Below are 21,265 nucleotides of genomic sequence, written 5' to 3'. Positions count from 1 at the left end.
CGCTGGCTCTGCGATCGGAGGGTCTGTGGGTAGCACTCACATTTGTCAGGTTTCCCATCTGTTGGTACAAATTCTGTTTTCTGCGTCTGGGATTTGCTCGCAGTTTCTGTATTCTTTGATTTTTGCTTCTTGTAAGGATCTGACTTTAGATTTTCTGGGTAAAAAAAAAAAAAAGTAAAACACAGAATCCTTTTTTCAAATTTCACATTTAAATAAGTGGAGGTTGTATCTATATGTCTAGGGAATATTATTTAGACAAATATTATTTACAAATTATTTCTCCACTACTTCCATGTTGGAGAAGAGTAGATGCCACTAGTCGTTCCCCCTGAGTGTCGGCGTCCCCCTTCATATCATTACGTTATAAGCTCTCATACCTTCTTTCTTTGTCCGTCTTTTTACATTACGATCAACTGGGAGATTTTTCTTGGGCTCCTGAGCAGTAGGGTCTCCTTCATGCCCGTCCATATTATGTGAGCTGTAGAGAATTATATTATTGTGTAAGAGTAGGGAAAACATTTTAAGGGTGCTTTCACATGGCATTCAGGCACCTGTTTGGTGGCCCCATCTGGGCTAGCGTCCGAACCCCCCGCAAAACAGGATTCAGACACATGCGCCGGTGGGGTCATAGACTATAATGGCTCCGACAGACCGAATGTGCGCTCTGCTGTGCATCATTTTCGGGGGTGTACGCCTACTGGAGGCTGACACTCAGACATAGTAGACTACGTCTGGCTGTCAGCCTCCAGAAGGCGTATATGCTTGAAAAATGATGCACAGCAGAGCGCACATTTGGTCTGTCGGCACCATTATAGTCTATGACCCCATTGGTGCATAGGTCCGAATCACATTTTGGGGGGGGATTGGACAGAAGCACTAAACAAGTGCCAGAACACAATGTGAAAGCACCCTAAGGGGATGTCCCACTTCTAAATAAAAGGACTGCTAAGTTTGGAATGATTTCCTAACATAGGACGTGTCATTATCAGCTGGTACTAGTGGTAATAGATGGCAGCTCCTCATATCCTAAACCTAGTATAACCTCAGAAAGATCTAATAGCTGGAGGTTAGATATGAAAAATAAAATGCGAACGCTAAAAGCACTTGTTAAATCGATAGAGCAGATTGGTACAGTCAGGGAAAAGAAAGGAAAAAAGTATAGCTTAAGAACAGTTCAGGGGCGGACACAGACTGTAGTGGGCCCCTGTGCAAGAAATTTTTGCCCCCCCCTGCCCTTCATAGCGCAAGAAAGTTATGTAAACATAACCCCCCCATGTGCATCTCTCACCCCCCCATGTGCAGCTCTCACCCCCCGTACATCTCTCATTCCCCCATGTGCAGCTCTCATCCCCCCACTCCTAGTTAATTAATTCTATTTAAAAAAATAAAACTTGTTATACTTACCCCCATGCGATCCCTGCAGAATCCTGGCGCTCATCCACGTCGCTGCCACCAGGTTCTCCTGACTTCCGGCCATGTGATGGCGCTGTCACATGACTGGAAGTCAGGGGAATCATGAAGGCGCTGCCACAGCAGCGCTGCACTGCTACACAGAGGAAAGCAGCGCTGAGATGTCCCGGCGCTTAGTGCTCAACATGAGTGATATCTATTGTAAATTCCACAATAGCTCAGAAACAAGCGAATCGCTCCACACAGTGTACTGGCCCCCATAAAATGCTCCATACAGGAGACTGGCCCCCATAAAATGCTCCATACAGAATACTGGCCCCCATAAAATGCTCCATACAGGATACTGGTCCCCATATAACGCTCCATACAGGATACTGGTCCCCATATAACACTTCATACAGGATACTGGTCCCCATATAACGCTCCATACAGGATAATGGCCCCCATATAACGCTCCATACAGAATACTGGCCCCCAATATAACGCTCCATGCAGGATACTGGCCCCCCATATAACGCTCCATGCAGGATACTGGCCCCCCATATAACGCTCCATGCAGGCTGTTCCCCACACATAATGCCCCATGCAGGATGACACCCCCACCCCCTTCCTTATAATGCCCCATGCAGGATGTCACACCCCACCCCCTCCCTTATAATGCCCCATGCAGGATGTCACACACACCCCCTCCCTTATAATGCCCCATGCAGGATGTCACACACACCCCCTCCCTTATAATGCCCCATGCAGGATGTCACACACACCCCCTCCCTTATAATGCCCCATGCAGGATGTCACACACACCCCCTCCAATATAATGCCCCATGCAGGATGTCACACACACCCCCTCCCTTATAATGCCCCATGCAGGATGTCACACACATCCCCTCCCTTATAATGCCCCATGCAGGATGTCACACCACCCCCCCCTCCCTTATAATGCCCCATGCAGGATGTCACACACATCCCCTCCCTTATAATGCCCCATGCAGGATGTCACACCACCCCCCTCCCTTATAATGCCCCATGCAGGATGTCACACACCCCTTATAATGCCCCATGCAGGATGTCACCCCCCCCTTCCTTATAATGCAGGATGTCACACACACCCCCTCCCTTATAATGCCCCATGCAGGATGTCACACACACCCCCTCCTTTATAATGCCCCATGCAGGATGTCACACACATCCCCTCCCTTATAATGCCCCATGCAGGATGTCACACCCCCCCCCCCCCTTATAATGCCCCATGCAGGATGTCACCCCCTCTCCCCCCTTATAATGCCCCATGCAGGATGTCACCCCCCTTATAATGCCCCATGCAGGATGTCACACACATCCCCTCCCTTATAATGCCCCATGCAGGATGTCACACACATCCCCTCCCTTATAATGCCCCATGCAGGATGTCACACCACCCCCCCCTCCCTTATAATGCCCCATGCAGGATGTCACACACATCCCCTCCCTTATAATGCCCCATGCAGGATGTCACACCACCCCCCCTCCCTTATAATGCCCCATGCAGGATGTCACACACCCCTTATAATGCCCCATGCAGGATGTCACCCCCCCCTTCCTTATAATGCAGGATGTCACACACACCCCCTCCAGGATGTCACACACACCCCCTCCCTTATAATGCCCCATGCAGGATGTCACACATCCCCTCCCTTATAATGCCCCATGCAGGATGTCACACCACCCCCCCCCCTTATAATGCCCCATGCAGGATGTCACCCCCTCTACCCCCTTATAATGCCCCATGCAGGATGTCACCCCCCCTCCCCCCTTATAATGCCCCATGCAGGATGTCACCCCCCTTATAATGCCCCATGCAGGATGTCACACACCCCCCTCCCTTATACTGCCCCATACAGGATGACACCCCCACCCCACCATATAATACCCCATGCCTCCATACAATAAAAATAAAAAAAAAATAAAAAATCAAATACTCACCTCACGTCTCACCTGCTGCCGCTGCTCTGGACTCCAGCGTCGCCGGCCTCATCCCGCTCTGCGCTGTGACTGCTCAGGAGAGAGCGCGGTGTAAAGACGTCACCGCGCCCTCTGACCTGAGGCGTCACAGTGCAGCAGCCGCAGAGAATGCAGGAGCTGCTGCGGAGGCACGGGGAGGGGTAAGTATTGTGCCGGGTGCCGGGGCCCTGAGCAAGCGGGGGGGAGCGGGCGCTGACACCGCTCTCATCCACTCGCGGGTCCCATAGCGTGTGGGGTGCCAGACGCTGAGGGTCCCCCCGCCGCTCAGGGCCCCGGCATTTGCCCGGGTGCCAACGCCGGCGCTGCGGGGGCCCCATGAGGAGACGCGCAAGAGGCCAGGACCCATATTGGAGTCAGGACAGTCATGCCCTGATGGCAGCCCTGCTGGAGGCTGGAGGGGCCCCCTCTCCCTTGGGGCCCCCATTCAATGAACGGGCTGCACGGGTGGTAGGTCCGCCCCTGGAACAGTTAACTTACTTTAAAGAAGTTGTGAAGACATAAAAAATATATATATAAAAAAAGGTTTAAAATGGTGTGAAAAAAGAAGCCATACCTTAGCGATCCCCCACTGCTGTAGTACAGCTGCTGTCCTACCCTTGGGGTCCTCTGAGCCCTCTCCACAGCTGATCACGTGCCGCTGAACCCGGTGATCGCTGCAGCAGAAGAACACGTCAAGATCCACAGGGAAGGTCAGAGATCTCATGCCGTACAGTGGCAAGCCATCAACTGTAGAGACTGACGGAGAACCGGAGAGATAGGGGGGGTTTCCCTTTTTTTCATATCAGGTTTGTAAAATGAATGAATGAATAGTAAATATTATAATTAGTCCCTCAACGTCGTAAGCCTTGACGCAATTCTCTTAAAGGGGTTTTCCAAGTAATGTCTACTTTTTGGTCGTCACTGTCAGGCCACGTTCACGTGTTCAGTTTTTTACCTCAGTATTTGTAGCCAAAACCAGATGAGGAACAATCAGAGGAAAAGTATAATAGAAACTCGTCACCACTTCTGTATTTATTACTCACTCCTGGTTTTGGCTTACAAATACTGAGGTAAAATACTGAGCGTGTGAACGTGGCCTTATGTGCACAGCGTCAAGTTTCTGCTCTTCTTGTGGCGTACCTAAATCATGTAACCAACAATGTACATTACAATTGTACTAATAGATAAATAATGCTTCCCACAATAAAATTTCAGGTGATATATAAAACACAAAATTGCAAAACTAGTGGACATGTGAAGAAAAAAAAAGTACTTTAATTTTTTATTTATTTACTTACTATAGTTACCACAAAATTAGCTAACAAACCCTGAAAATGCTTTTTTGTAAGCACATGCCATGTTAGCCTATGCTCTAACAGGACAGGAAACAGCAGGTTTAGGATTGAGCATTAATAATTAAATACTGAACGTGGAGCAAAGAGTTAATGAGAAACACATTACATGTCTGCCGCCTGCAGCACAGGACAGGTTAACAGTGAGCTGCTGCCGCTCTCCTCTCTGCACCGTCTGCAGCGGCGTCAGCTCCTCGGCGCCGCACAGGTACTCACCGCAGCACCGGACTCACAGCGCTCAATAATCCCCTCTGAAGACATTGAGGCTTCTTAAAAATGGCCGTTACTTGCAGCAGTGAGGGAAGACACAGAAACCACACTTGTATCAGCAGAGTGTCCTGCATTGGTGAGTTCCTCACAGAAGGCCCTAGTGGCTGGATAGTACGCTGTGATTGCTAAGCGCATGGCGCCCTCTAGCGGTCATTGCTGCACACATTGGATCCTAGTGTAAATTGACACCCATTTGCCTCCTGCCTGTGGTTCTCTACTATCAGGGCTGGCTCCAGGTTTTTCTGGGCCCCAGGCGACAGAGTCTCTGTGGGCCCCAAGTGAAAGAGTCTCTGTGGGCCCCTTTAACACATACCTCGATTCATGATGCACAGATACCACAGAGAAATATATATATATATATATATATATAGTACAATGCAAATATTTCACTTCTTACATTACATGAGTGATATCTATTGTAAATTCCACAATAGCTCAGAAACCGGCGAATCGCTCCACACAGTATACTGGCCCCCATATAACGCTCCATACAGGATACTGGCCCCCATGTAACGCTCCATACAGAATACTGGTCTCCATATAACGCTCCGTACAGGATACTGGCCCCCATATAGCACTACATACAGGATACTGGCCCCTATATAATGCTCCATGCAGGCTGTTCCCCCCACATAATGCCCTATGCAGGCTGCCCCCCCCCCCTTATAATTCCCCATGCAGGATGTCACCCCCCATATAATGCCCCATGCAGGATGTCACCCCCCCCCCCCATATAATGCCCCATGCAGGATGTCACTTCCCCCCCCCATATAATGCCCCATGCAGGATGTCCCTTCCCTCCCCATATAATGCCCCAAGCATGATGTCCCTTTCCCCCCATATAATGCCCCATGCAGGATGTCTCTTTCCCCCCATATAATGCCCCATGCAGGATATCACCCCATCTCTTTAATATGCCCCATGCAGGATGTCCCTTTCCTCCCATATAATGCCCCATGCAGGATATCACCCCATCTCTTTAATATGCCCCATGCAGGATGTCACCCCCCCATATAATGCCCCATGCCTCCATACATTAAAAATAAAATGCTCACCTCACTCCTCCTCACCTGCTGCCGCTGCTCAGGTCTAGACTCCAGCGTCACCGGCGTCTTCCTGCTCTGCACTGCCTGTGACGGCTCAGGGGAGGGCGCGGTGGAAAGACGTCACCGCACCCTCTGACCTGAGACGTCACAGGGAGAGCACAGCAGGAAGACAGCGGATCTGCGGAGGCACGGGGAGAGGTAAGTATCCAGCTTACGGGGCCTTGAGCAAGCAGGGGGGAAGGGCAAGCTCTGGCACCGCTCTCCTCCGCCCACAGCCTGGCGGGGTGCCCAACCGCTAGTGGACCCCCCGCCTGCGCCGGGTACTGACGCCGGCCCTGTCTACTATCTGTATTTGGTCAGTATTTTACCTCAGTATTTGTAAGCCAAAACCAGGAGTGGGTGATAAATACAGAAGTGGTGACGTGTTTCTATTATACTTTTCCTCTGATTGTTCCTCATCTGGTTTTGGCTTACAAATACTGAGGTAAAAAACTGAACTGGCCTTAGACTTACCACTTCTGCAAATCCTACACACTTGGACTCGTAAACCACTGGAGGGTACCACTATAGGTACGTTCATACCTTGCATATTTTCTGCAAAATTTACACACGGAAAGTCTATGGCATAATACAGTATCAGCAAAGAAGATGACAGCTCAACAAATGTGATTTGCTGTCCTTGTAAAAAGAAAAAAGAGTAGCACTCACCGGCAAGTATAAAAGAAATCCTTTATTCTTATTTCATAGTAGAAAAGACAAGGCAGGGGAGCATGTGGCACTCTGTACAGATGACGGCTGTTTTGCGCTCCAGCGCTTCAACAGGACCCGTTTTTTCTTTTTACAAGGACGTTAGTCCACATAGTCCACAGAGTATAATGCACCCCCATAGTCCATACAGTATAATGCACCCCCATACATTATAGATACAAATCGTGTCTCCCTGCTCTGCCGCAGACTTTAACTGTATCAGCGTACACTGATACAGTTAAAAGTAGCGTAGCTCCAGGTGGGCCCCGCAGAGCGCGGGGCCCAGGGAGGCCGCACCCTTTACCCCTCACCCCCCGGTAGCTACGCTACTGAAGCAGAGACCTGTCAGTCACTGTCAGTGGGTGGGTAGAAGCCGCCAGGGACCTGCCTATACGACTAGTGCACAGTGCGGCTCAGTCCCCGGTGGCTATTAAAAGTATGTTTTCTCTGAAATGTCACAGCTAGTGATGAGCGAGTATGTTCGGTTAACCCTTTCGGCGAGTATGCTCAGACAAGTACCGAGTATCTTCAGCGTACTCGGTGATATGTTTGAATCACTCCCGTGTGCATGATTTGCGACTGTTTGACAGCTTTAATTCATGTGAGGAATGCTTGTTTCTTTTGCTTGTTTCTTGAAAATTGACATGGAAGAATACCTTGAAAGGTGTAATTTCGAAAATGTGATCCCTTGTGGGGAAGAAAGGGGTATATGCTGTTCTGACACACTTGGGGCACTGCAAAAGGCACCTGCAAACTATTCAAGGAAGATGTACTGTCAGCACAGTGAGGAACCAGGTTACACCTTCTATCAAGCTCTATGGAGAGGGGGACATTACTTTGCCGAGTTCCCAAATTATTTCTTGCCATCATATTGCTTTTATGTGGCATTTTTTACTGCCTGACGAAGAAGCGAAGCGCGCATCAGGGTATTTGCTCAGGTAATCCTGTCAGCCTGCCTCATTATTTCTACATGTAGTTATAGCTCTATTTATTGATATTTTTCTATTATGTAATGAACAATTGGATATTACCTTGTGAGGAACCATGGGTTATTTATATATTCTATTGTATGGTCCATTTTATATATTTAATATGAGAAGTAACTTGCATTTATATACAAATAAAGAATCAATTTTGATTAATTTACATTGATTCATGCTTTTTAAAAAAAGCTTGTAATTAGTAATAAATGCCAGAGCGGTTGGGTGCCAAAAGCTGGGACACCACCAATCACTAGAATGAGGACCCCGGGCAATGGGGCGTTATATTGGAGCACTGTGAAGTGTGCACATTGGCGCTGTATTTGCATTCTGTAGCACTGATTAATACAGCCGAGCAGTGGGCTAGGCGATGAATGCTTGTAGCTGAAATACCCCTTCAGTACAGTCTTACAGCCATTCACTATATTTGCTCCTAAAAATGCATTATCCACACTCGTATCATTTTTGTATATTCCATCTCCACTGTTGAAATGGGTGAGAGGGCAGTCGGAGTGGGAGTAATTATAAAGTATGTCAAGGAGCAGATTGATGCAGAAGACAGATCCAGGGTCAGACAGACCGCAGAAGATAAGTGAACGGAGGTAGACAAAAATAGAGGGATGTAAGCAAAGGAGTATGCAGCGTTAAGGACATTACATCTAATAACCAGACAGCTGCACACATACACGAGAACAGAAGAGACGGAATAGTCCAATAAACTGGTAGAACCAGAAAATAGGATCTATGGAAATGTTCTCTCCCTTCATCTGGTTAATACTTCTTGGAATCCAATGGTCTCCGGTTTACTTGGACAATACGGCTGACGCCAAACGTTTCGATGAGACCCAAGCAGACACCGAATTGGGCACCCTGCGACGGAGAAGCTCCTCTGGCACTCGTCCCTACAGCCTCTCCCGATCGCCACTGGATTACCATTATTCTCCAAAACCCAAGCACTTAAAAACCCCTCGTCTTCTCCGAATACTAGGATCGTCCTTTGATCCATTCTGGATGTCGGTGGAGAAACCTGCAGAAAACGATACCAGCAGCCACTTATCTGCGCTCAGCCAGGATCTTTTTGATGGTGCCGGTCGTTACCGCAGGAAGCTTACCCAGGAGGCTCAAAACATTGATTTTGCTTTACTGAAACTTCCAGCAGAACTCTCTGCTAACAGCAGCCATGTTGTGCTTAATGAACTGCGGCTGTGGTTGGTGCAGCGGGCAAGCTGCAAGCTAACGTCCACATGGGTGGATCTAGGTCCTGTTTTCTGGCCACGATGGGTGAGGCACACGGACTGTGATGAGAGTAACACCGCATGTTCCTGGCCACCAGGGATGGAGTGTCGCCAGGCTCAGATTACTCATATTAAATTATTGGCGTGGCACTGCTGGATGCAGGATGCTGGTAAAGGCTGGGCATCCCAGAATTGCATGTGGAGACAGGTTCCTTACCCGGTGGTGGCTGCTTGTAAGTGTGCATGTAGGTAATGATGTATTAGACTGCCTGCTGAGATTATTTTTGGCTGATCTCCTCACTGCCATAAAGGTACAACGGGCACAAAAGTTTTATGTAAGACCACCAGATAATAAAGCAGCTTTCCAAACTTTTACTTTGTAAAGTTTTTATATGGGTAATGCATGGCAATGAAAGGATTAAATTTGGACAGCGTGCGCCCCTGTAGGATGTTTGCTAGAAATCAGTCCAGACAGGCTGTCTGGGATAAGAGTGAAGGTCACAGGGTAACCCAAACAGCTGGCAGTACACAGGGTCCAAGCAATCAGGGCATGTATGCATTAACTGAAGCGTGCCACTGCCTAAGCGTGCACAAGTATCATACATCCCTGCACATGACTACAGACACTCATGTACTGATGATGAGAGTAGTCATTACTACGCCATACTACGGTAACATTAGAATAGTAGAAATCAGAGTGCCACAAAGCTCTGTGTTTGCAGTAATGTCAATGGGCATAGTCTTCCATGGCAACTAATTGTTCAGGGATGGCAACTGAGGTCCTAAAGGAGCAACTAGAAGTAAGTACAGTTCTATGCAATCTGCTAAACATGGATAATGATATATTGTTCTTCAAAGAAAGCGAGAAGCTGCTGCGTATGTATAAGAGATCTCTGACGACACAGCAATATCCCTGAAAACGGGGTAATGTGGAGCTCCATGTGACCGTATTTATCTCCGCATGTAGGTTTATCTACAGGCTGTTTTATTCTAAATTATTTTTCTCGGGAATATATAATAATGGCTTATCCAAAAAATATGTGTTCGAGCGTCCAAGTCCCCAGACCCCCCACAGAGTAGTGTGACGCCTCAAAGCCTTCTGTAAGCCCCTTTACCCTGGGAGATGGGGGACTAGGAGTCGGATCCTGTGATGGAGAGATGGGGTGCAGCCGTGGCCCGGACCCGCTCCGTGCCCAGGGCCGTCACATTAAAAGAAGGATGGTACGGGCTTATCCGGGTTGAGTGGCTGATTTCGACTACGCCACCTGTGGTACCGGGTAAAGGCCACCAGCGCTGCTGCAGTCCGCCGAGGCATCGTGTTATGGCAGCCGTCGTTGTTACTACTCCCCACAGGCGGAGCAAGGCCTCAGGGCAGAGGGACAGGAATGACAGGGGTAGTAGTCTAGAAAGTCTGTGTCGTGCGGTGTAGCGCAGAATAAAAAGTCCGGAGGCCATAGGGGTGAACTTCCAAGGCTTTACTCACACCAGAGATGGCAGAAGGAAGGCGACTCCCTGCTCCTCGCGGAGTTCTGCGGCCACCAGAGACGAAGGGGGTCCGACAACCTCCGAGTAAGTCGAGTGTTCAATCAGGACCCCGCACCAGAGTGTTCCTAAACTACAGACCGAGTGCTTTCCTGTCTGTGTGTGTAAATAGGCCGGGTCTCCCTCTGAGCCCCTCTCAGAAAAAGGGCACGGGTGGCGGCTCCGCTCCTTCCGACACCCGGTGGGAAACTCAGGGCCTACCAGGCTTCCCCGACCAGGACATGGAGTAGCAAGGTCGGGTGTCAGGGGCCGGTACCCCTCTTGCAGCCGGACTCCCTCTGAGTATATCAGGTGGCGAGGACAGGTGGCGTATACTGCTCCGTCTGCATCCCCCTGGGATCCATTTGCTGTGGAGCTACACTCTTTAGCTCCGGGCCTTCTTGGTCATGGTCCATGACCCGGTTGAGACATTCATTGTCTGCAACCTGCCCCTCGACCCAAGGCCAAGGTACAAGGGCCGTGTCTCCGTCCTCTGCAGGCCCACACAGGATCCACGCTCAGGGAGGAAGATCACAATACAAAGACAGTCAAAAGACCCATCAAAAGGACCATGAACCAAGATGGCTGTGTATTAAATATGAATTATTAAGTGTCACCAAAATGTGAGTCCTCCACCCTCACCCACTAAATGGTTCCCCTAGCTCTTGGTTCCCCAGTCTCCCTGGAACCAGGAGGGCAGCACCTAGTGCATTCTAGCCCCCTCTGGTGGGAGAAGTGTGGTGTTGGATGTGAAGGAAGGGTCCTGACCATCGCACTGTTCTTACCTTAGAGGAGGAAAACCACACTCCATTAGAGAAGTGCAGCACCCCTGTGGCGGTCGAACGCTCAGAGGCGCCACAGTAGCAGTATATAGGTATAAGTCAACTATACTACTGGAAAAATCTTGTTCCGTCTCATCCGATTTAGATTGTCAGTGAAAAGAGGTTCTTCAGCAGGTGCAGTATATATTATACAGGACAATGTCCCGGCTACTGCAAGCCCTCTGTGTATAACAAATTAATAAATAATAGACAGGAAGCTCTTCTTTTTTCTCAAAAGGACTAAGTGAGGGGGTCTTGTGAGAGTATGTTCTTTAGGGCATGGCCCCACTATCTGTATTCGGTCAGTATGTTTTCTCTGGAGTGGGAACCAAAACCAGGAGTGGGTGATAAATGCAGAATTGGTGACTTGTTTCTATTATACCTTTTCTCTGATTGTTCCTCACCTGGTTTTGGCTCCCACTCCTGAGAAAAAATACTGACCAAACACTGATAGTGGGGCTGTGACCTTATTTTAAGATTATCATAGGCCTATTTTTCCTAAATAAAGTAGTTGCAACCCTCTTTAATATGTAGATTAGTTGTTCAAGGCACAACTTGGAAAAAAATAAATAATATGGCTGACCCTTAAAAAGGACCTTTCACCAAATTGGCTGCACAGTGGAATGAAACTTTTTTTTTTTGCTTAATTTTTATTTTATTTTACCTCTACATTGCTAATACCTTGGCAATCAAAGTATTTCAACGGAGAGGGGAAATTAAAATGATTTCATCCCGGAAGCCTGTCAGTCATAGAAGTGGGCAGTGATTTCTCAGAGCACGGCCCGCTATACCGTGAGCAGCGGCTATGAGCACAGCCCAGCACTTTCATTGACAGCTTGCTCTGCAGCGCATCTGCGCCGAGCGAGCTGTCACTCAGAATGCTGGGGCGTGCTTACAGCCGCTGCTCACAGTATAGTGATCATTGACTTGTACCCGCTCTATGTCCTCATGATGGAAAGCTGGCAACTCCTGGGAGGAAAGAAGTTCATTTTCTCCTGGTAGCTGCACTTTCAGTAAGGCAGCCGGGCTGCATTGTAACTGCAGATTAGGGCTCACGCACACCAGTGTATAAATTAGACGAGTGCTATCTGATTTTTTATCCGATTTCACACTGACCCATGTTTTTCAATTTTTTTTTTCAGTGACAGAGTTTGTTAACAGACAAAAAAAAAAATCGTAGCATGCACCGTATGGCATTCGATTTTTACAGATACATTGCATTTCTATAACATGGGAAACTGTAAATGATTAATAGCTGCTGAGTAAATAAAACAGATTGCATATGGATGACAAGCGAGAAAAGGGATGATCCCATTTTTCTGGATAATGGGAACGATTTTTTATACTGTCGTGTGAACCTAGCCTACACTGATATCTGCAGGTAAATAGCATTTTCCGAGGGGATAGATTCCCTTTAAGTATGGATTCTGATGGCCGTATTGATGAATTAAGAGAAGCAGTAGAGAAACCAATCAGCATGTGACCACAAGTATGTAAATGGCATAAGAGCAGTCATGTGATGACCAGCTGTCACGGGTGTGCCAGACGGTCGCTCTGGAGCCGGCTGCAGAAGGTCACTGCGTTTGGCATTGCAGACGCCTTCTTGATCCTCTCATCTCTTTAGTATTGTTATAGCCTCCTTCCTTTAGGACCCAGCAGCTAACTACACCTTCTGCTGCTGATTGACACACCCATGCTTGGTTATTAAAAACTCAGTTTCTCCAGAGGCGCCGGTGATAGTGCTATGTACCTCTGTGTTCACTTGGAGCAGTAGCAGTTGGCTAGTTTCTTCTTTGGTGCCCTTAGAGGACAGTTGGCGTTATCTCTCTGCTGTCTGCACAAGCTAAGTGTATCCCCTTTGTTTGTCTAGCTTGTCTGTAGTTTGTAGTGGGGCTTGACTAGTGCTCACCCTGTCCCCTCCTTATCTAGGGCCTAGCTCTAGGGACATTCAGGGCTTAGGTTCCTGCTCGGCTATAGGGGCAGAACCTACATAGGGATGATGGGGTAAGCAGGATGATATTAGATCTGCCTAGGGGTCTCCACTCCCCCTTTCCCTAGTGTTTGGGCTTCCTCCCCTCTTCCCTTCGTGTTGCACTTAGGTCTTTCCCTCACCTTGTGTGACACCGGCGAACTGTGAAATAAAGCGGATCTAGGCAGTATGTATGTTATATACTGGTGCAGTGCATTTACACTGCATGAAGCACAGTGTTAAATGTTTGGCGGTCATTTAATAGCCTGTTCACACAGGTTGACCCTGCTTCATATGCACACTGAACCATCTATAGTAGACCATTCTGTGCACGTAGGTCGACATTCTTCTCAGCAGTGCAACTCTTCATTACACAAGATGACGATCTTTTGTGCAAACCAGAAGATCATTTCACCCAATGAACGAGCATCCTGCTAATTAGTCAGGTGATTGGCAGCCTGTTCACACTGCAAAATCATTAAGTGAACATTACTAGGAATACTCATTCATGATATTTATGCAGTATAAATGGACCTTTAAGATTCCCGTCGTTACACTACAATCATGGCCCAGAAATCCTTTCTAGTACTACATATATATTATAGTACTTCAAAGGGTTTCATGTCAAATAAATCCTGAAGAAAAGAAAGTGACCCTTTGTAAGCAGAGAGTTGTGTATGTCTGGGGCTTACCTTTAGCGGCACATTTCACAGGTATGAACGCTGGACATAGAGTCTGATTCATATCTGAGTCATAGGTAGGGTACAGTCAGACATCCGTACAAATCAGGCTGAGATCAGCCTGCAATGCACAAAAGAGTTGAAGCGGTGACGCTCGGGTACAGACCCACGGCCAGTCCGTGCATTAGAGTCCGATCTTGGACCAAATTGTTCGGACGTCTGAATGTGCCCTTAAAGAGTAGTGGTACAAATGTAGCAAAATAAGATTTCCTAATAACGCTTCAAAAATTTAAAGGGAATCTGTCACCAGGTTTTTGCTCCCCCATTTCAGAGCATTATGATGTAGGGGCAGAGATCCTTATTCTACCGATTTATCACTTATTAGGCTGCTTGCTGCAGTCTTGGATAAAAACTTTAGGGTTTGTTTGGTTTTGTTTTTTTGCTGCAGATCTACCAGTTTTCTAATTGCTGAACCCTGTATAACCCTGCCCCATACCACGGATTGTCAGCTTTCTGTGTGCACTGTGCATAGGCAGAAAGCTTCACTACATACAGTAGTAGCTGGTTTACTAGCCCTCCAATGATAATTTCCTGTTGACAACAGTGATTTTATATAAACTACAGCAAGCGGCTAAGTATGTGACACATCGTTGGAATCAGGGTTTCTGTTTCTAAATCATGCCGCTGTTAGATTAGGTAGCAAAAATCTGGTGAAAGATTCCTTTTAATAAAACATACTGTTCCTCAGTGGAGAACCCCATTCTAATAGTTGCGGTGAGTCAGTAGACAAGCGGTTGGTGTACAATGAGCAAGAGGACACACCCTGAATTATGCTATAACAGCTCAGACAGGTTTAGAGCGATTATATACACAACAGGTTATGATCACGCTATAGATTCAAAAACATTATAAATACACGTCCTAGAACAGATCTGCTTTTATTGAGGTCACTATGATAGGAGTCATAGGACAAGCCATTACCAAGTCAAACTGTGCATGATGCTCTGCTGCAGCGAGCCACATGTACAAGGTGTTGTACAGAGATTTGGCTATTGATGCAATCTTTGTTTTGGCACATAGTCACAAAATGCCATATAAAGCTTTCTCATCAAATCTTGTTCCTCTGTGCACAACAACTACTTTCTAGATCTCAAGTTCACAGTTGCAGTGGTCAGAGATGTTCTCTGGTCCTTAGGGCACAACACCAAGTTTGCGTCCCACCTCTGTAAATGCCTGAACACAGTTGTCAATGTCTTCGTCACTGTGAGCTGCAGAAATCTGGACACGGATACGAGCTTTACCCTTAGGAACCACTGGGAAGCTAAATCCAATTACATAAATGCCTAAAGGGTAAAAAAAAAAAACATGAGAAGTACAGTTAATATATATTACTGGGTATAGTGGTGGCACATAAGACTGGATGACATTCTAGGCAGTCGCTTGTCCACCATACTAGGTCCTGATGGCTGGATCTTTAGCACCAGGTCCTTATCTATGAAAATGGCCCAGGAGCTGTGGTATGATCAGACCATGTTCCTGTACGGTCAGACACAGCCATTACACAGCACACAGCAGGGGCACATTTATAAGATTATCTCAGCACAGGGACATTTTATTTAAACACATTCAATTGTGGAAGTTATTATCATTCCAAGATCTATTGATTAAAATCAACTTTTGTTTGTGGGAAAACCCCTTTAAAGGTCTGGTTATAGATCGGCTGTGGTCATGGCCCCTTTATTTTTACTTTGAATGTTGCTGTATAGCTGAGCAAAGTCTTGTTCTTAGGCTAGAGTCACGCTGTATGTGGGCACTATGTTCAGCATATATACGGGGAAAAAAAAAACATGCTCAAAGACCATTGTTGGCCAAACTTTTTTGTACATAGCCGACTAAAATAGTCAGTTCAAACATGCATCTTTTTTTTTTTCCCCCTTCAATGGGAGTCAATGTCTGAACACAGTGTGAACTTTGGGGGGCACATGGAAAGCAGTTTCCTCAGTTTCACAAGTAAAGCTTGGTTACTTTGTTCCACGAGGAGGAGTCTATTTTTACGTCCCAATTTTTATTTAAAAAACACATTAATGGGAATTTGTGGACAGCATTTTGCTATGGAATCGGAGAGAATGAGTATGGGGCAGAGACCCTGATTCCAGCAATTTTTCACAAACTGGACTTACTTGGTGCAGTTTTGATAGTATTCCTGTTTTCCCTACTGTAAATGCTGCAGTGCTATGAATGCTGATCCCTGTATAATTTCATCCACACTCCTGATTAGCAGTTTCTTTGCACACCTTTCATTATCAGCAAGCTGCTAGTCAGTGGTGGGGGCGGGGTTACTCAGATTAGCTGGACTGCCTGGCACATGACACCTAGTCCTGTAGTGATAATCTCTGCTGATAAATCACTGATTATATTCAAACTACAGCAGGCTGCCAAGGAAGAGACATCCCTGGAACCAGGTAGCCTACATCAGGCTGCTCTTAGATTAAGTAGCAAAAAAACTGCTGAAACATTTCCTTTAAATATTATACATCATCTGCACATAGCAAAGTTACAAAGTCTAAAATAAAAATTAAAAAAAAAAAAAAAAGTGGCTCCATACAAGGTCATGTTCACACATAAAAAAGAGAGAGTACAAAAAATAGGACGGAAGTTTTCCTTTTATGCTCTTTAATTGTTTTACATCCACTCTGATGGCAAAAAGATACACTAAAAACATGCTTGATACTGCCCTGTGAGTTGGACCCGTCACCATGCCCACTAGGTTTATTGCTACCAAAATCGCTAACCTCTTTCTAGCATCTCATCTGCCATAGATGAAGCAAGTCTGGCGTCGCCAAGCATTACTGGACAGATTGGATGATCCTTCCCAGAAATGGTGAAGCCGGCAGCCGTCATCTTGTTGCGGAACCTAAAAAAGCAGAATTAGGCGCTGACCGATTCATATTGTACGACAACACAAAATCCCAAGGATAGAACAGGAGCAATGATACTCCAAGTAGTATAAAAACATGTATTTATTCAAAATTATTAAAAAGTTCAAAACACAGTAAATTACAGATAAAAGGTACGGTAACCTCAAGAACACAACAGCGTCAGGCTATGTATGGTATGTTAGGACATATATCTTCAATCTCGTGGTAACGAGATGTTATGCTAATGACAGAAAGATTGAAGATATACAGTATGTCCTAACATACCATACATAGCCTGACACTGTTGTGTTCTTGAGGTTATCGCCCCTTTTATCTGTATTTTACGGTGTTTGAAGTTTAATCATTTTGAATAAATACATGGTTTTTATACTACTTCAAGTATCATTGCACCTGTTCTATCCTTTTGGGTCACCCCCATAGGATTTTGTGTTGTCGTGCTAATTATTGTGTGCATCTCTGCCATTTGTTTAATGGTATCAATATAAGGATTGTTGTTCTATATACTTTCATATTGTAATAAAGTAAATAGTCTAAAAAGTTAGAATTAAAAGCAAAGTCTGACTCCATTCAGGGCCTAGAAAAAAAAATTCTGGTGACACTTCTATATCACCTGCACCAGCATCCAAAAAAAATCTAATTATGGAGCAATGGAAATAGGAGTTTTAGCACAGTATTTGGGAAAGAACCAAGAACATCTGCACATAAAATAAAAGCATGTAAAATGGAGTGATAACATTGATAGCTATTAGCTCTGCAATGTACACGTGGATTCCAGGTCATTAATGCAGGGTCATAAATCAGAGGACCAGTCTGAGCCCTCAACTATGCAAGAGGTTATCTATTCCAGATCTATTCATAGGGCCTATTACGATGTTATGAGAATTAAAGACCCCCGGTTAGAATTAGCCTGGGCAGAGGGACACATACAGTGCCTACAAGTAGTATTCAACCCCCTGCAGATTTAGCTGGTTTGATAAGATGCAAATAAGTTAGAGCCTTCAAACTGCAAACGAGAGTAGGTTTTATGAACAGAAGCATAAATCTTACAAACCAAAAAGTTATGTTGCTCAGTTGAATTTTATTAAATTTTAAACATAAAAGTGTGGATCAATTATTATTCAACCCCTATGTTTAATATTTTGTGGAATAACCCTTGTTTGCAATTACAGCTAATAATCGTCTTTTATAAGACCTGATCAGGCCGGCACAGGTCTGTGGAGTTATCTTGGCCCACTCCTCCATGCAGATCTTCTCCAAGTTATCTAGGTTCTTTGGGTGTCTCATGTGGACTTTATTCTTGAGCTCCTTCCACAAGTTTTCAATTGGGTTAAGGTCAGGAGACTGACTAGGCCACTCCAACACCTTGACTTTTTCCCTCTTGAACCAGGCCTTGGTTTTCTTGGCTGTGTGCTTTGGGTCGTTGTCTTGTTGGAAGATGAAATTACGACCCATGTTAAGAGCCTTGATGGAGGAGCGGAGGTTCTTGGCCAAAATCTCCAGGTAGGCCGTGCTATCCATCTTCCCATGGATGCGGACCAGATGGCCAGGCCCCTTGGCTGAGAAACAGCCCCACAGCATGATGCTGCCACCACCATGCTTGACTGTAGGGATGGTATTCTTGGGGTCGCATGCAGTGCCATCCAGTCTCCAAACGTCACGTGTGTGGTTGGCACCAAAGATCTCGATCTTGGTCTCATCAGACCATAGAACCTTGAACCAGTCTGTCTCAGAGTCCTCCAAGTGATCATGAGCAAACTGTAGACGAGCCTTGACATGACGCTTTGATAGTAAAGGTACCTTACGCGCTCGTCTGGAATGGAGACCATTGCGGTGGAGTACGTTAGTTATGGTATTGACTGAAACCAATGTCCCCACTGCCATGAGATCTTCCCGGAGCTCCTTCCTTGTTGTCCTTGGGTTAGCCTTGACTCTTCGGACAAGCCTGGCCTCGGCACGGGAGGACACTTTCAAAGGCTGTCCAGGCCGTGGAAGGCTAACAGTAGTTCCATAAGCCTTCCACTTACGGATGATGCTCCCAACAGTGGAGACAGGTAGGCCCAACTCCTTGGAAAGGGTTTTGTACCCCTTGCCAGCCTTGTGACCCTCCACGATCTTGTCTCTGATGGCCTTGGAATGCTCCTTTGTCTTTCCCATGTTGACCATGTCTGAGTGCTGTTCACAAGTTTGGGGAGGGTCTTAAATAGTCAGAAAAGGCTGGCAAAAGAGATCTTTAATCCACACATGTGAAGCTCATTATTCTTGGTGCCTGAACTACTTCTTAATACTTTAGGGGGACCAAACAGAATTCTTGTGGTTTAAGGGGTTGAATAATAAATGACACTCTGAATTAACTTTTAACGTTTTAAAAAAAAACAAAAAAAAAAACAAAAACAAAATTTGCTGCAGAGCATTTCCCACTTCCAGGCTGATCTACAGTACAAATGTCACAATGCCAAGTTAATTCCGCATGTGTCAACCAGCTAAATCTGCAGGGGGTTGAATACAACTTGTAGGCACTGTACATACAGTAGAGACAAAAAGTTTGGACACACCTTCTCATTTAAAGATTTTTCTGTATTTTCATGACTATGAAAATTATATATTCACACTGAAGGCATCAACACTATGAATTAACACATGTGGAATTATATACTTAACAAAAAAAGTGTGAAACAACTGAAAATATGTCTTATATTCTAGGTTGTACAAAGTAGTCACCTTTTGCTTTGATGACTGCTTTGCACACTCTTGGCATTCTCTTGATGAGCTTCAAGAGGTAGTCACCGGAAATGGTCTTCCAACAATCTTGAAGGAGTTCCCAGAGATGCTTAGCACTTGTTGGCCCTCTTGCCTTCACTCTGCGGTCCAGCTCACCCCAAACCATCTCGATTGGGTTCAGGTCTGGTGACTGTGGAGGCCAGGTCATCTGGCGTAGCACCCCATCACTCTCCTTCTTGGTCAAATAGCCCTTACACATCCTGGAGGTGTGTTTGGAGTCATTGTCCTGTTGAAAAATAAATGATGGTCCAACTAAACGCAAACCAGATGGAATAGCATGCCGCTGCAAGATGCTGTGGTAGCCATGCTGGTTCAGGATGAATTCAAATTTGAATAAATCCCCAACAGTGTCACCAGAAAAGCACCGCCACACCATCACACCTCCTCCTCCATGCTTCACGGTGGGAAGCAGGCATGTAGAGTCCATCCGTTCACCTTTTCTGTGTCGCACAAAAACACGGTGGTTGGAACCAAAGATCTCAAATTTGGACTCATCAGACCAAAGCACAGATTTCCACTGGTCTAATGTCCATTCCTTGTGTACTTTAGCCCAAACAAGTCTCTTCAGCTTGTTGCCTGTCCTTAGCAGTAGTTTCCTAGCAGGTATTTTACCATGAAGGTCTGCTGCACAAAGTCTACTCTTAACAGTTGTTGTAGAGATGTGTCTGCGGCTAGAACTGTGTGTGGCATTGACCTGGTCTCTAATCTGAGCTGCCGTTAACCTGCGATTTCTGAGGCTGGTGACTCGGATAAACTTATCCTCAGAAGCAGAGGTGACTCTTGGTCTTCCTTTCCTAGGGCGGTCCTCATGTGAGCCAGTTTCTTTGTAGCGCTTGATGGTTTTTGCAACTGCACTTGGGGACACTTTCAAAGTTTGCCCAATTTTTCGGACTGACTGACCTTAATTTCTTAAAGTAATGATGGCCACTCGTTTTTCCTTACTTAGCTGCTTTTTTCTTGCCATAATACAAATTATAACAGTCTATTCAGTAGGACTATCAGCTGTGTATCCACCAGACTTCTGCACAACACAACTGATGGTCCCAACCCCATTTATAAGGCAAGAAATCCCACTTATTAACCTGACAGGGCACACCTGTGAAGTGAAAACCATTTCCGGCGACTACCTCTTGAAGCTCATCAAGAGAATGCCAAGAGTGTGCAAAGCAGTCATCAAAGCAAAAGGTGGCTACTTTGAAGAACCTAGAATATAAGACATATTTTCAGTTGTTTCACACTTCTTTGTTAAGTATATAATTCCTCATGTTAATTCATAGTTTTGATGCCTTCAGTGTGAATGTACAATTTTCATAGTCATGAAAATACAGAAAAATCTTTAAATGAGGTGTGTCCAAACTTTTGGTCTATACTGTACATATAAAACACCTATTATTTTAATGGCCACCATGTGCTGTAGCAAGGCATGAAAGAATTCAGCACCTGATCAACATGGTGCCCGTAAGTGAGCAGGTTGGCAATTAGCTGTCCAAACTTCATAGTGACTTGCCCACACATTTCTGGCATCAATTCGCTATTC

The 21,265-nt window shown here is 45.9% G+C and overlaps 3 protein-coding genes across 8 annotated transcripts in view; 1 reads left to right on the top strand and 2 right to left on the bottom strand.

The window, feature by feature from the left end:
- Positions 1-6,159, bottom strand: part of LOC141156519 (probable endonuclease 4) — a 39,440-nt gene extending 33,281 nt beyond the window's left edge. The window contains exons 1-4 of one of the 6 annotated variants that reach the window (XM_073642718.1): positions 4,959-5,087; positions 3,965-4,146; positions 378-478; positions 41-154 (exon numbers count right to left, since the gene is read on the bottom strand). In XM_073642718.1, coding sequence (XP_073498819.1) covers positions 41-154; positions 378-468 — 205 coding nt within the window. In that variant the 5' untranslated portion in view covers positions 469-478; positions 3,965-4,146; positions 4,959-5,087. Of the gene's footprint in view, positions 1-40; positions 155-377; positions 479-3,964; positions 4,147-4,851; positions 5,159-6,067 lie in introns of those variants that run through there. The other 5 variants (XM_073642717.1, XM_073642719.1, XM_073642721.1 and 2 more) reach the window with 5 other exon arrangements.
- Positions 6,160-8,529: 2,370 nt separating this feature from the next.
- On the top strand, positions 8,530-9,360 carry LOC141157740 (noggin-like). The gene has a single exon (XM_073645278.1). The coding sequence runs from the start codon at positions 8,530-8,532 to the stop codon at positions 9,271-9,273; it is 744 nt and encodes a 247-aa protein (XP_073501379.1). The 3' UTR covers positions 9,274-9,360.
- Positions 9,361-14,933: 5,573 nt separating this feature from the next.
- Positions 14,934-21,265, bottom strand: part of GCAT (glycine C-acetyltransferase) — a 45,465-nt gene continuing 39,133 nt past the window's right edge. Inside the window, exons 8-9 of the mRNA XM_073642714.1 lie at positions 16,804-16,925; positions 14,934-15,354 (exon numbers count right to left, since the gene is read on the bottom strand). Of these exons, the coding sequence (XP_073498815.1) occupies positions 15,203-15,354; positions 16,804-16,925 (274 nt within the window). The 3' untranslated portion in view covers positions 14,934-15,202. The remainder of the gene's footprint in view (positions 15,355-16,803; positions 16,926-21,265) is intronic.

Source organism: Phyllobates terribilis, unplaced genomic scaffold (assembly GCF_046119375.1).
Source record: "Phyllobates terribilis strain yellow unplaced genomic scaffold, ASM4611937v1 Scaffold_8__6_contigs__length_399053987, whole genome shotgun sequence".
Lineage (NCBI taxonomy): Eukaryota > Metazoa > Chordata > Amphibia > Anura > Dendrobatidae > Phyllobates > Phyllobates terribilis.
Note: the sequence above shows the minus strand (reverse complement) of the source record. Positions and strands in the feature narration are given on the sequence as shown.